Below are 16,756 nucleotides of genomic sequence, written 5' to 3' on the forward strand. Positions count from 1 at the left end.
AATGTTAGTTAATAAAAATACAGTCGTGCATTGTTTGTTCATGTTAGTTCACAGTGCATTAACTAATGTTAACAAACAAAACTTGCGAATTTAATAATGCATTAGTAAATGCTGAAATTAACATTAACTAAGATTAATAAATGCTGTAGAAGTATTGTTCATTCTTAGTTCATGTTAACTAATGAACCCTATTGTAAAGTGTTACCAAAAATATTTTTGTTAATTGCAACAATGCTGAAATATAAATATTAAATTAAAACAATAAAATATAAATATCAAATTTGAAATGTTGCATTGGCAACCAACTGAAAAAGTTTAAGTTTTAGTACTAAAATTATTAAAACTAAAAATGAAAATAAATAAAAAATAATATGAAAGCTAAATAAAAATATAAGAAACCCTAAAACATAAAAACCAGCACATAACAAAATCTCTAAAATGTGAAATAAAATATAAAAGTAATTCAAAACATTAATAAATACTATAAATAATGCTAAACTCTAGTTGTCACACTTATTTTATTTTACTACTTTTAATATTTACTTAATGTTCATCCTTGGGTACAACAAAGCTAAACAAAATTTTCACATTTATTTCTCAGAGGGGAAAACCGTTGTTTCCCCCCCAATAGATATTATAAGTAATAAATTAACATACCAACATATCAAATCATGTGACAACCACTAACCAACAACAAAATTAAGAAGAACAGCACTAACATGAAATGTGCATGTACTGTAAATAAAAATACTCTATTCCTAATGTATGCTAGTGTGATGCCAAATTTCATAATATCAGAATTTAAAGAAATAAATCTTATTTTGACTTAACTATTGAGCCCTGTGACAACTTTCCCCATGAGAACTAGCTCAGCTCCACCCTATATATTGAATTCTTTCTGTTCCTCACTAGATATGTCTATTTTCAGTCTCACTTCATGACTTGTACATTTATGATGCTGCCTGAGAGCTACAGTGTAAACTGTTTTGGTTGGGGAGGCTTTTGTCTGAACCTGTGTGTGGCTTGTTCACAGGTGTCAGAGAGGAATTGCCATTTAATTGAGTCATAATAGCAGAGGTGCAGCAGGGCTCACATACTGCTGCATCACGCACCCAAATCACGAGCCATCCTCCGCTGGACCCGAAAACAATTACACCATCCTGAACTCTTAATGCATAGAGTTCGTATACGTGCCAAACACGTGCTGCAATTCATAAGGGCTATTCTTCAATCTACCTCTGTACAGAGTCATTAGGGGTGTCCTCTTTTACAGATACCGAGGAAGATTTCATGTATGGGATGATACAAGTGTGCTATGCTCTGTGTGTTCTTGGTGCACTTGAGAGGAGCTATTATTATGAAGTTTTGCTTTAAAGATGATGTTGTTTTATCAAATTCTTCAATGTTGAACATCTTATCATAGATTATAATGTATTTGAAGCAAAATATATATTTTTTCATTTCAACAAGCAGAACAAGTAGAAGCATATTAAAAATGCAAAGTCGGCAACACCGAAGCTCCAAAAGTATCAAAGAAAAATTTATTTATAAAAAATTAGCATAGTGTGTTACGTTTCGAGCACGCAGGCTCTTCATCAGACAAATTAACAACACTGATATGCCTCTCTTTATACCACCAGGTGATCAAAAGGTCACATGACCTAATACAATATAACCATAATAATAATGATAATAATAATAATAACCCAACAAATAAACCAAAATAACCGCAGTCAAAACAAGAAAAACAAAACATAAAACTATGCAAAATAACAAAATGCAATTCTCAATCTACAACTCAACAGCATTAATTAATACCTGCCTACATACATAAATTCAACCAGTACCATCAAAACCTTTATTGGAGCCGTATAAAAAGCCATATAATTAGATAGGAATTTCATATTTAAATAAATGGACGAATATCAAAGTCCTCATTTAAACCTCTCGGGGACAAAGTATCTAATGTAAAAATCCAAAAGGCCTCACGTTGTAAAAGTAATTTATTAATGTCACCACTGCGCCGTGGACACTTGACTACCTCTATTCCTATGTACTGAAGAGTGGAAACGGAGTGTCTCGAGTTTACAAAATGTTATTTTAGAGTTTACGGCTAATGTTATTTATTTGTTGCGTTGCCCTTGTGGTTTATGTTATGTTGGTAAGACTAGTAGACCTTTGAAAAATCGTATTTCTGAACATCGGTGTGCAATTAGACATCGCGATCCAAAAAGTCCAGTAGCTCAGCATTTCAAGACACTCCGTAACACACTATGCGAATTTTTTATAAATCCATTTTTCTTTGATACTTTTGGAGCTTCGGTGTTGCCGACTTTGCATTTTTAATATGCTTCTACTTGTTTTTTAGTCGAGCACCCATTTGAGATAGATGTGCGTGCTGTTGCTTGCTCTCTCTAACAAGCAGAACAAGGACATGAGATGTGACTTATATGTTTAATATGTATTTGTGTCTGTATTTTTATTTTTTTTGGTCAAAAAGAGAGAGGCACTTACTGTACTCAATTATTCCTAAAAGAGCAGCGTAAGAGGAAAAAAAGAAAATTCTATAAGATTATAGAATAAAAATGTGTAAAAGATACCATACCGTTCAAAGGTTTGAGGTCAGTAAAACGTTTTGTTTTTGAAAATGAATACTTTTATACAGCAAGGACGTATTAAAATTATGAATCAAATATTTTAAATAAATGCTTTTCTTTTGAACATTGTATTCATCAAAGAATCCTGAAAAACAAAATGTATCATGGTTTACACAGATTAAGCAGAACAACTGTAACATTGATAATATTAAGAAATGTTTCTTGAGCAGCAAATCAGTTTATAAGGGTCATGTGACACTAAAGACTGGAGTAATGATGCTGAAAATTCAGCTTTGCATCACAGGAATAAATTACATTTAAAAATATATTGAAATAGAAAACAGTTCATTTAAATTATAATAATATTTCACAATATTATGATTTTTACTGTATTTTTAAACAAATAAATGCAGCCTTGGTGAGCAGAAGAGACTTCTTTCAAGAACATTAAAATAATTGTACCGACCTCAAACTTCATATATAATATGTAGTATCATATAAAGTACACTCTCAGAAATAAAGGTACAAAAGCTGTCACTGGGGAGGTATCTTTTCAAAAGGTACACTTTTGTACCTATTAGGTTCAAATTTAAATACTAATATGTACCTTTAAGGTACCAAAATGTACCCTTTAGGTACAAACATGTACCTTTTGAAAAGGTACTGCCCCAGTGACAGCTTTTGTACCTTTATTTCTGAGAGTGTAGTTTGTTTTGTATATACTGTATAACCAGACACACACATCAAGGTATATATATAAATACATTTTAGAGTCATCCCAATAAATATCAATAAAGTCATCACTCAGGCTACAAGAGTAAATAAGTTGTTAAATAACTTACCATCATCCTCAATGAACGGCGGCTCAAGGAAATAGCCTAAGACGGTTTTGGTGACTGACCCGAGAGAGTTAGAGGCTACTAGGGTGTAGTTTCCATTGTCGTAATGCGTTGGGTTCTGAAAAGTCAAGCAGCCTTCCAAGTAATCTTGGTAGTATTCCATCTCCATACGGATATACTCGCTCTGCAGGATCTCACGGCCCTTGTGGAACCAGCGCAATGTGGGATGGGGAAAGCCCCTCACAGTGAACTCAATGCAGGTGTGATGACGCCGCTCCGGCTCGTCCAGCTTCAGGATTACTGGCGGAACTGTTAGGAGGAAAGAAAAACTGAGGCTTATACGTAAGAGATACAGAAAATTTTCATCAGTGAACTACACAGATTTCCCGTGGTAAGAACACTACAAACAAGGCATCCAATGTACCATGGAATAGACGTAATTAATTTAGGTTTTGTTTTGCTATTTTTTTCGAATCTTACCAAACCTGTTGAATAATAATAAACTGTTGAATAATAGTTCAAATGTATAACGTACAAATATATATAAAAATATATTTCTATTGTGTGAGTAAAATTGATTTTATATACATGGTTTCACAGACAATTGCATTTAAAATGCATACTGGTATAACTTCTGTGAAAATAAAATGTCAAAATATGGGTGAGATAATGTTCTATCAGCATTCATTGTATTTGTAACAGATATATATGCACACAAAATGAGATAATACTAAATAATAAAACATTCTAAATTATTCAAATATTCTTGACATTGCTGACAAATGGGTAAAACCTAGGTTATTGTTTGAATAATCATAAAATTAAATATAAAGAAATAGTACAAATATATAATTTGAGTATGAGCAGAGGTCAAATTTCCAGATTTCTGTTCTCTTCCCACAACGACTCAACACTATGGCAAGAAACAGATCTAATTTCATTACCTGCAAAATTATAATGTGTACAGATAGTCCTAAATGTCAGATTTAAACAGATCAGAATTTGGTGCAGTGTGAATGGAGCCTAAATGTGCTTGGAAATACAAATCTCTATTCCCTTTCCTCGTATGGAGAACCGAATCTCAGACATTCAGGCTAACATCTCATTTTATGCTTCACAGATAAAAGAAAAGCACACACACAACATGAGACTGACAATGGTGACAGTCGACAAGAAGAGTGAGTAAATGATGATAAATTGCCATTCCTTAATGTAAGTTAAAGGCTCAAAGACTTTGCAAATGCACCTGTGAAATGCAAAGATTTCTTAACAATGGAGTGATTGTCAAGTCAAAAGAAGGTCCACTGTGTTAATATGCACTATATGTTCATAAATTGGGTCTTCGATGGAAAAATGGACAGAGCATAAATTGACGGAGGGGCAGCTCATAATCTTGCTGTCACAGACCGTATATTATTGTACACTATTCAAAGGTAAACCGCATGCAAATGTCTTGTCCGACACTGTGCGTTTGTTTGTCATTCAAATGAGACGGCATCATTATTGTCAGCCGCCTCCTCTCACCGAAGTGATTTGTGCTTGGCTGACTGATGAGACTAGACGAGAGATATATCCCTCCTGTAGAGCAGCTCGGCACACATCCCGCCTAAACAGATGACATGTGTTTTAGAATCAGCATGCAGCAGCACCCTTGCTCTCGGCCTGTCTGCTCTCACTGCTGCATGAGGCCTGTCATTTAGAGAGTCCTGCTGCAATCCCACCAGGAGAGAGAAAGAGAACGGGAGGGATGTGCATTTCATATGTGCGTCTCATATTCCAGAGCTTTAGATCGGAATGCTAAAATCCAACTGGTGCACTTTTCATTAGCATTATTAATGCGGCTCAGTGGAACAGGGCCAAACCTTTTGGCTTTGTTGACTCTGCACCCAGTTGTGATGGTTCTCAAATCCGATCTCTATGACTGATTGTCCATGCTGTCAGGTAAAAAGAAATCACATCTGTCTGTTCTGACATTAAGTCAAGAACTGGTCTACAGTGGCTACTATAAAAACATACAATAAAATATTTCATGTAATTAATCACATCCAAAATAAAGGTTTGTGTTTACATACAGTAAGAAATGTGTGTGTACTGTGTATATTTATATGTCTATTTTAAACTTTATTTTATATATCAAATGTAATTTAATTAATTTGTCAAATATTAATTTTGTAAATTAAATAATTGTATTTTATTCATTCATATTTCATACACATTTTTAATATATACATATATACTAATTACAAAATGTAATATATCATATTTTTATATAAAATATTTAAATTAATTCAAATTGAAAATTCATTCATTTATTTATTATTCATTTTCTAAATGTAATTTTTCATACAGACACACACACACACACACACACATATATATATATATATATATATATATATATATATATATATATTACATTAAAAATATATGCAAATGATATACAATATATGAAGAGCCATCTGAAATTTTCATCTAAAATGAGCACTTTTATCAGGCTCCTATGTTTAGCTTCAGTAATTTTACTCTAATGGCAATATATAGGGCTTTTTCTATGCAATTAATGTGAAATAACTGAACATAAATATAGGAGCCTGATAAAAATGCTCATTTTAGAAGAAAATTTCAGATGGCATTTAGAAGAACTCTTTATATAATAATATAATATACAATATTTACTTGATTGGACACCAAATATTAACTGGATAAAAACATAAATATAATATAATTAGCTATATAAAGGTTTTATAAGCCATCAGAAATCATTACTCACTCTTATTTAATAAAGACAAGACCATGTCCTTGGTTATCAAAACTAAACTTGACAGTTTTTCCACTCAGTGCCTGTATATCTTGACAATGTCGTTTCAATTTAACGTCAAAGTCATTAGTCAGCAGAGTGATAAAATGTAATGCTTTTCATCTACACACTGTCTTAAAATCATGTGCTGTTTAATGAGCATAATGATGTCTGAGTGTCAGATCATATCTGAGTCCTAAAACATTAATGCCATCAGCGAGAAAAGTCCACCATTCCTATTAAAACGTAGAAAAGTTACAGAGATGTTTCGGATTCATTCCTGCCTCTGGCTAATTCTTATCTTGTACCTGTTTAACCCAGTTTAACACGGTGCAGTGCAGATCTATTTTTATGTATGAATCACAACCTAACGCCTTCCCTAAACACACGCGCACCCTCTGATTAAATTAACACAAAGACTTACAGGTTCAGAGCTGTTAATTGCTGTATCAATTCATTTAGTACCTTGTTCTATTTTAAATGTGTCCATACAGTTATTTCTTCATAAGAGAGTAGGGTGTTATATGCGTTAAAATTTGCAACATCATTAAATGTATTTTTAAGGTGACATCTGAATAAGGATTCACAGACTATGTTAAATAAAATGGCATGGATAACAATTATTCACCGTTTTCTTTTTTTTTCTTTTTACAGACTTTTACTTTTTTAAAGCACAAAAACCCTAAAACCGAAAGTAAAATACATTATCATACCAAATACTAGTTTAATTTAAGTTTCTTAAACCTTAAAAATTTGTATTGTTTGATTCAGTCTGATTTGCCAGTCAGGTGGAGTGATTTAATAAAACGAATCAATTGAGTGATTCATTAACTAACTGCACAGCTTTGCACTGTATTCTTGTTGCATATGCAGTCAGCGAGGGCCACACAACAGTCATGTTTTTCTATATATTTGAAGCACACATACGCTTTGTATACAGTTCACAAGCTCTTAATTTGGCAGAAATATGTCATATTTTTTCTGTGCTGCTGCAGATTCAGAAAACACTGCTGATATCTTGACCTCTCATTTTGCCTGTAAAATGAAGCCATTCTTCACACACCTGCAGCAATTACAGGATGCAGATTAAATACCATAAAAATTAAAGTACATTCAACTTGTTTTGCAGTGGTTAAATTAATAGCTTCAGTGTGTTTCCTAAAGCTGAAAGCATTACACGTTCTGCAGCAAATGTTAAAGGTAATGTTAAATGTTTTCTTAAGAATCACTTATTTATATCCTTAAGGAGAAAATGACTTTTCTGATTGTGATTTTAATTATTTAATTTTTATAAACTTAAAAACTAGGTCCCTATATTGGAGTCATTTTGTAAAAGTACTGAATTTCAGAATCAGGAAAAAAAATGCATCACACATAATTATGACCAATCGATGTTTACAATAAATTATCGATCACTGGTGTCACTTTAGAGTACTTGTGCACATCAGTAGTAATAGTAATATATATTACAGGTAGCTAGTGTTATTTTGTAATGCTTAAAATTTGGAAAAAAATAAATAAAAATAAAATAAATTCATTAAACATTTTGCCTTTGGGGATTTAAGACAAGTGTGAAGCTATCCTAACTTTAGCAGGTTAATTACAATTATTTTTAAGAATATTCTTTTTAGGATTTCATATTCTTCTAAGGTATTCAAAGTTTTGTCTTTAGAATCTTAAAAAAAAAAACAGGAAGAATTGTATTCTTAGGATTATTTTATTTATTTATTTATTTTTTAAAATTTATAAAAGTACTAGCATACAGTACCTTCTCCCACCAAGCCACATAATTGTATCATGTGTCACTGCTGTATGAGCAATAGCAAACACCATTAAGTATGAGACATGAAAACCTGTAATAAGCACTATATACGTACATAGCACAGCCAGCTGAAGGGACACGTTGGTCATCCCGACCACATTCTCAGAGATGCAGGTCAGAACAAACCCGTTGTCGTCTCTGCTCACGTTGACCAACGTCAGGTTGATGGAGTGGATGTTGGGCCAGTAGACATTTGACTGGAGGGTAGACCAGAAACATTATGGTTAGACTGAAAATAAGGTTAAACGGTGTGTTTGGTGTGAGATGAATGTCGCTCACCTGGTGCGTGTTGATGGAGTGAAGGCCGTTCACGGTCCAGTCCACCTCAGGTACCGGAAACCCAGAGCCGTTACAGCTGAGCGTCACATTACCGCCCTCCAGCACAGTCAGGTTACTGTGAGCAACGCTGATATCTGGGAGGTCTAGATCACAACAATGACTATTATGTACATTACTTAAACACACTCTTACAAGAATTTACCATAATAACCACAGTTTCTGCCAAAATACTTCCTAAAACAGACATTTTTACCACTGTAAGTCCATAATTAATTAATTGGAATGGTATTTGGTATTTTCTGAATTTTCAGTATTTCAGTCTTTTTGTTTGCTCATACCATAACAGTTGGTGTAAAGTATGGCTAGCATGGTCATTAGTTGTAAAAAAAAAAAAAGTCAATAATTTTATATGTACTATTATATATACACATTATAAATTGCTGTTTTTTACTTCAATTTTCCAGAAACTGATTAACTATATCCCTATATAGTATACTATATGACTATATCAGTGTTGTAACTACAACCAAACCATTAAAGAGTTACTCCACCCCAAAACGAAAATATTGTCATTAATCACTTACCCCCATGTCGTTCCAAACCCGTAAAAGATTCGTTCATCTTCGGAACACAATTTAAGATATTTTGGATGAGAACCGGGAGGCTTGTGATTGTCCCATTGACTGCCAAATAAATAACACTGTCAAGGCCCAGAAAAGTATGAAAGACATCGTCAAAATAGTCCATCTGCCTTCAGTGGTTCAACCGTAACGTTACGAAGCTACGAGAATACTTTTTCTACGCAAAGAAAACAAAAATAACGACTTTATTCAACAATTCGTCTCCTCTGCGTCGGCGTAGCGCCATTTTGGAGAATATCCACTGGACGCAAACTGCGTACGCTCTTCTGTGTCAGCCACACCACACGGATACATTTTCTACGTTTGTTTATGCTTTGATTTGAACAAACACAGCGTATCCGTGTGGTGCGGCTGACACAGAAGAGCGTACGCTGTTTGCGTCCAACGAATATTCTCCAAAATGGCGGTGCGCTGACGCAGAGAAGACGAATTGTTGAATAAAGTCGTTATTTTTGTTTTCTTTGCGTACAAAAAAGTATTCTCGTAGCTTCGTAAAATTATCGTTGAACCACTGATGGCAGATATTTTATACTTTTCTGGGCCATTGACTTTGCAGTCAATGGGACAGTCACATCCAAAATATCTTAAATTGTGTTCCGAAGACGAACAAAGCTTTTACAGGTTTGGAACGACATGGGGGTAAGTGATTAATGACAAAATTTTCATTTTGGGATGAAGAAACCCTTTAAAAATTATTTTTGGTAACTGAAATAAAGCTTAAAAAACAAACAAACAAACAAAACATGGAATCCTTACCTTGGCAGCTAACTGAAATAAATACATTTAAATTGAAGTACTAAAATATATTTTTTTAAAAACCCTAAATAATTTTAACGAAATATATACAATAAATGAATTATATAAATGACAAAAATGACAAAAGCATTTAATTAATGAAACTGATATTTTTATATCTGTTTTCATTTTAATTTAATGTAAAATATCAATAAATACTGTAATGCTTTATAAATAATACTAAAATGACACCGATCTATAAAATATGGCCACATATACATGACTTAATTGCAATAATTCGGGGTAAATCTTAACCCTAAAACTGGCAATTTACCAACAAGTATCATTTAGATTTTTAGAGAAGGATAATGGATACATTATTAATTTGTTATTATTATTATTATTATTATTATTATTATCATTTGCATATTTTAACATAAAATGTGCAATTCTCATTTGTATGTTTTTTGGTAGCATGACCAAAAAACGAAACAAAAAAAAGAAAGAAAGTAAGAAAAAAGAAAAAAATGTTTGCATGATTTCCTTCATTAAGAGTGCAACACAGCTGACAGATCTTACCTCACTCTCCCCAATACTGCATCATAATGTGAGATAAATATTGCATCATACGAATAATCTAATCTTATATAACAATATGTAGTGCATGCTTGGCCTACAGCTGTATTATTTATGAAGAAAGATGTCTTACCACACTGGGCAATGCTCATTGATCTCAGACGAATCTTGCTTGCTCCGTTCTTGCAGTAAAGGTGCTGGGTGTGCAGGCCGGCCTCACCTCGCAGCTGCCAGAGCTGAATCCATCGGATCTCACAGCCGCAGTCAAAGACGACCCCCTCCAGCCTCCTGCATCAACAACACACAGCCAACAGTTATACAACCCCCAAACTCCAGCATTTTCATGCAGTGTTAACTCTGAGCTGGCCATGCAAAATCAATCAAACTTTGCCTGCATTGGTTGAAAGCAGCAGGTTTGTGACACTATATCTCCCGGGTGGTGTGGCATAGTGACCCGGGCTGATTACTGAGAGCTTGTAGGTTTCTCACATGGGGAGATCCATAAGCAATCACCATCATGCCCTCGAGTAAGTCTCATAACCACAGGCAGCAGGGCTCAACGGTGCGAGCATTACACTCACATTTGAGTGTGAGAACTGTAAAATGTATTTACAGTAGAAGCATTTGTGCGAATAAAACAAGTCCCTGCAGTTGTTTAAAAAAAAAAACAAATATCTTATAAATACTATAACATACGGTAAATCCTGATTATCATTTTTAAAAGTTCTTAAATTTATTAACGGAAAATCACAATACAGCCTAATGTGATTATTAAACTTCAAAAGACTACGATTCATAAAATAATAAGTGCTACATGTTCAAAGTCAAAACGTGGTGCTGTTACACTTTCTACAGGCTCGCGGTTTCAGAGCAGCTCGCAATCAGTGAATACCATGCATTTATGCACATTTAACACATGATGAATTGCGACAGTGTTTAGTTTATGGTGTTTATATTGTAATACTGTATATTGTAAATTGTTGTAAGAGTGTATATTTTATCTCTCTCATGTTTTTGAACGAGCAGCCAGCAATAGTAAAAGAATATACATTTCAAAATAAGAGTCCTGGTGCTTTTCAGGCTCGTTTATAATTAAAAATCCTGCATTATGGAAAATAGTTTTCCTGTGTAATATTGATATTCTGGTTCCAAAAAAAAAAAAAAAAGATTCCTAAACTATAAAGGTATTGTATTATAATAAATTAAATATTTTTCCTTATGTTCTTATATTAAGGAATATTTTAGTCTCCTTATTTTCTTTTATTAAGGCTAAATTTTGCCCTGGTAAGTGTAGCCTGTTTTGAAAAAAAAAAACATCTGCTAATTGACTGTATTTACTATTGTATGACATGCATTGCACACATGAACATTTTGTCAACTGCGTCTTTTTACATGTCACACACATGATGCATAACATAAACAGCATTAAAAGCAAGGCTATTTGCATTTCAAAGCTGTAAAACTTGCAAGTGCACAAAGCACACAATTCCCATTCCCAGCAGCGAAATTCTAGATTCAGTTACTAAAACATCAGATTATAAATGATATGTTTATGCAAAAAAAAAAAAACCCTCAAGATACATTCTCTGAAAGCACATCTTAATAGATTCCAGATATTTACTTTATTTTAGACCAGAAACATATGCAAGTACATAAATATGCTTGGCCAACACATTGCAAGCGCACTGTCCCGTGACAAATCTCAGTCCTGATGTAGGTAATAGAGTTCCTCTCTGTGTTTGTGACATTAAAACAGATGCCTTATTATTCAGATAGCTAGCTATAACAAGTTGACAGCTGAACTTAACTGCAAGACTGTGAAAAGAGAGAAGTGACTGCAGCAGACAGCTGCTTGCTTTAGTGCCTACAGAAGGCAGTTTACACTAATGCCTCAGAACACAACACGTACTTTTGCAGAATTATGAATTATGTTCAGAAACATTTCAGAAAGCAACTACGTGTGAAATCGAGCTTGCATAGCTAGGAGCATTTGCATTCTAGTACTTGTGCTTCTACTACTTCTAGCACTTCTGGAGCACAAACATGTTTTTTACTGCAAAACAAAGACACTTAAAATACAATTTCATGCAACAAATATATATACATACTACCGATCAACGCTTGGTGCTTGATTTTTTTTCTATTCATCAAAGAATCCTGAAAAATGTATCAGCACAATTGTTTTAGAAATGTTTCTTGAGCAGTAAATCAGCATATTAGAATGATTTCTGAAGGATCATGTGACACTGAAGACTGGAGAAATGATACTGAAAATTCAGCTTTGCATCACAGGAACAAATTGCATTTTAAACTATATTCAAATACAAAACAGTTATTTTAAATTTGAATAATAATTCACAATATTACTCAAGTAAATGCAGCCTTGGTGAGCATAAGAGTATATATATGTTTTTATATCACAATATAAAAACATTTTAAAAGAATCTTACCGACCCCAAACCTGGTAGTGAAAATATCGTCCCAATCCTGGGTGCATCATTATTTGATTTGCATAGAAACATTCTGTCGTGTCAAGGATGATGTTACATTATATAAGAAATATTATTAATATATACAAAACATATAATGGGTACAGAAAGTATTCAGACCCCCTTAAATTTTTCACTCTTTGTTATATTGCAGCCATTTGCTAAAATCATTTAAGTTCTTTTTTTCCTCATTAATGTACACACAGCCCCATATTGACAGAAAAACACAGAATTGTTGACATTTTGCAGATTTATTAAAAAAGAAAAACTGAAATATCACATGGTCCTAAGTATTCAGACCCTTTGCTCAGTATTTAGTAGAAGCACCCTTTTGATCTAATACAGCCATGAGTCTTTTTGGGAAAGATGCAACAAGTTTTTCACACCTGGATTTGGGGATCCTCTGCCATTCCTCCTTGCAGATCCTCTCCAGTTCTGTCAGGTTGGATGGTAAACGTTGGTGGACAGCCATTTTTAGGTCTCTCCAGAGATGCTCAATTGGGTTTAAGTCAGGGCTCTGGCTGGGCCATTCAAGAACAGTCACGGAGTTGTTGTGAAGCCACTCCTTCATTATTTTAGCTGTGTGCTTAGGGTCATTGTCTTGTTGGAAGGTAAACATTTAGCCCAGTCTGAGGTCCTGAGCACTCTGGAGAAGGTTTTCGTCCAGGATATCCCTGTACTTGGCCGCATTCATCTTTCCCTCGATTGCAACCAGTCGTCCTGTCCCTGCAGCTGAAAAACACCCCCACAGCATGATGCTGCCACCACCATGCTTCACTGTTGGGACTGTATTGGACAGGTGATGAGCAGTGCCTGGTTTTCTCCACACATACCGCTTAGAATTAAGGCCAAAAAGTTCTATCTTGGTCTCATCAGACCAGAGAATCTTATTCAGGTGTTTTTTAGCAAACTCCATGCGGGCTTTCATGTGTCTTGCACTGAGGAGAGGCTTCCGTCGGGCCACTCTGCCATAAAGCCCCTACTGGTGGAGGGCTGCAGTGATGGTTGACTTTCTACAACTTTCTCCCATCTCCCGACTGCATCTCTGGAGCTCAGCCACAGCGATCTTTGGGTTCTTCTTTACGTCTCTCACCAAGGCTCTTCTCCCCCGATAGCTCAGTTTCGCCGGACGGCCAGCTCTAGGAAGGGTTCTGGTCATCCCAAACGTCTTCCATTTAAAGATTATGGAGGCCACTGTGCTCTTAGGAACCTTAAGTGCAGCAGAAATTTTTTTGTAACCTTGGCCAGATCTGTGCCTTGCCACAATTCTGTCTCTGAGCTCTTCAAGCAGTTCCTTTGACCTCATGATTCTCATTTGCTCTGACATGCACTGTGAGCTGTAAGGTCTTATATAGACAGGTGTGTGGCTTTCCTAATCAAGTCCAATCAGTATAATCAAACACAGCTGGACTCAAATGAAGGTGTAGAACCATCTCAAGGATGATCAGAAGAAATGGACAGCACCTGAGTTAAATATGGCTGCAATATAACAAAGAGTGAAAAATTTAAGGGGGTCTGAATAGTTTCCGTACCCACTGTATTTTCTAAAACTAATGAACTCTTACATGATTGTGCATATAATGCTGACAAATAAGAATGTGATAACATACAATGCTGTACTTGGTGAGCGGACATTGGTTACTGGAACAATACAACATTTCACTTTGCAGTGGCTGAATGGAAAGAAAGATGAGGCGCTCACAACGTGATGAACTGTATATCATTACCCACAGGCTTTGATCTCAGCGTGAAACTTTAGTCCATTAATCTGTATGCTCGGGTTAGAAAATGCGCTACTGTATGTTTTCAGAGCCCTTCATTATTTTGCAAATCCCTTTCTGCAAACCTCCAGAAGTCAGGTCACCCCCAAGAACAAACGCATCTGTAACACGTGGAGTGAGCTGACAGGCAGAATCACCAAAATGATTTGAATGTAATTCTGACAGAAATGTGAAAGAGTTTGTTCATGAGGTAAACTAAGAAGTTGCGAGAAAGTCTATCAAGAGCAACAAAAAAAGATGCATTTTGTTTTCTAAGTAATTACACGTGCTTTGCGCTTAAACACAGACATAATTTACGCTGCCAGGAATAACCCAGCGGTGGCCAACGGGGGTCCTGACTATCATCAACGATGATTGACAGCCCATAACATGATTATGCACGCTGATGAGGTTTAGTTGTGCATGTGCACCTGAAAGCTATTGAGAAATGAAATTGTAAGATGCATATAATGTAATGGGATCATTTTCTTTTTGAAGAATAAAACAAAACATTGTGGTGCTTTAAAGCAGTGGGTCTGGTTTCGCTTCAGAATCCAGACATTAAGTGGAGAGGAGACCCAAAACAATACCAACATTGTTTAAAAGTAAACAAAAACATATTTAAAATTTGATGTTGTGGTTTATTATTTGTTTTCTGCATTTCAGTATTTTCATGGTTTCTTCTGCTATTCATGACCCCACCAGAACAGACCGGTGACCCACCAGTTGAGAATCGCTGTCCTAACAGATAAAGTCTAAATTCTCAATTCTTTTTCCAAACCCTCAGGCTGATATTATATTACAATGACTGTTAGGATGGATTCACTGGGTCTGAAAATCAATAATGCCCGTGAATCTCATCTAGCTTTGAAGATTACACCATTATTACAGCACCACAGCAACATAACTGATACCAATCTACACCATTTATCTCCATAATACATGCAATTTGTTCAGTGAAGTTTAAATTTGTTTGTTTACAAAGTATATTCAGTGGAAATGAATGCAGATTTTCCAGTTGTTCTTTCCTATGCTTTTTGCTTTTTCTTTCCTCCATTCAGCCATACATCCATTTAATCAAAAATGACACACACACACACACACACACATTTTGATAAATATTGATTTTTTTATTGCTACATTAGTGAAAATGTATCTCTATTTTACTTTTTGCATCAAACATTTTGAATCTAATAATGGCTATAATGTCTGTTTTGCTGAAAGGATGGCTCTTGTGAGTGAAAAACAAGTAAATTCATTTATTTCAATAAAAGGAACTGTAATTTCAACCCAAGAGTCATATTGAATATTGTCAAAGCAACAGGCTGAAAAATGTAGCTATGACCTGTAACCCCCAGCCCATCTTGATGTCACTTCCTTTGAAAAAAAAAGAAAAGGAAGAATTCACTCACTCAGACAGAGGCACTCAGACCTTATGCTGATGAAGTATGTCTGCAAATGTTTGTGTACTAAGTGTCCTTGAAGACAATGACTTTGTCGGATTTATTGCAATGCATTCTTCCATTTTCATTTTAAGTGCAGTTTAACCATATGATCAATCATTTTGATGACACGTCATGCCAGTGGTGAATGTATCACCAAATCACTTTCAGATAATGCAGGACAGCAAGAACATTACAATTGGTTACATGCTTTGATTGAACTCTGAAACATCATTTTAAACTGACAAATCATGCACACATTTTCAGACATTTAAAGAAATAGTCTAACCAAACAAATGAAACAAAAATCTGTCATCGTTTACTCACGCTCTTGTTGTTCCAAATGTATGACTTTCTTTCTGCTGTGGGACACAAGAGAAGATATTTTGAAGAACATTGGGGTCCAAACAACATTGGAGCCCTTTAACTTCCATTGTATGGAAAAAACAAAACAAAAAAAATCTAAATGTCTTCTTTTATGCTCCACAGAAGAAAGTAAGTCATAGAGGTTTGGAACAACATGAGGGCTGAATCATCCCTTCATTGTCTAGAATTATTGTGTAGCAACTATCCGTTTAACACTGCAACTTAAAAGCTGCATTATGTCCTGTTTAATTTTATATTGCTAAACTCTTTCTGGCTGTCGGTACCGTCATTGTTTGGAAATGTTTGATGTAATGGTATTTGATGTAAAGGAACGCTACAAGTTGGCTGTCTATGCAGTAGAAACACAATTTATTTTTTGTAAATAAGTGCTGCATGACTAGATATAGCAGAAA

At 34.7% G+C, this 16,756-nt stretch overlaps 1 protein-coding gene across 5 annotated transcripts in view; it reads right to left on the minus strand.

Annotated features, from left to right (window-relative positions):
• The window catches only part of ntrk3b (neurotrophic tyrosine kinase, receptor, type 3b), a 139,543-nt gene that overhangs the window by 57,362 nt on the left and 65,425 nt on the right, over positions 1 to 16,756 (minus strand). For 3 of the 5 annotated variants that reach the window (XR_009272039.1, XM_058782029.1, XM_058782027.1), the window contains 5 exons: positions 10,420 to 10,574; positions 8,335 to 8,477; positions 8,111 to 8,252; positions 3,440 to 3,745; positions 2,515 to 2,529 (listed from right to left, as the gene is read on the minus strand). Coding sequence is in view for 4 of the 5 variants with exons in the window: in XM_058782029.1 (XP_058638012.1) it covers positions 2,515 to 2,529; positions 3,440 to 3,745; positions 8,111 to 8,252; positions 8,335 to 8,477; positions 10,420 to 10,574 (761 nt within the window). In the remaining variant the exon portion in view is untranslated. Of the gene's footprint in view, positions 1 to 2,514; positions 2,530 to 3,439; positions 3,746 to 8,110; positions 8,253 to 8,334; positions 8,478 to 10,419; positions 10,575 to 16,304; positions 16,348 to 16,756 lie in introns of those variants that run through there. The other 2 variants (XM_058782030.1, XM_058782028.1) reach the window with 2 other exon arrangements.

The sequence above is a fragment of the Onychostoma macrolepis genome, chromosome 07 (genome assembly GCF_012432095.1).
Source record: "Onychostoma macrolepis isolate SWU-2019 chromosome 07, ASM1243209v1, whole genome shotgun sequence".
NCBI lineage: Eukaryota > Metazoa > Chordata > Actinopteri > Cypriniformes > Cyprinidae > Onychostoma > Onychostoma macrolepis.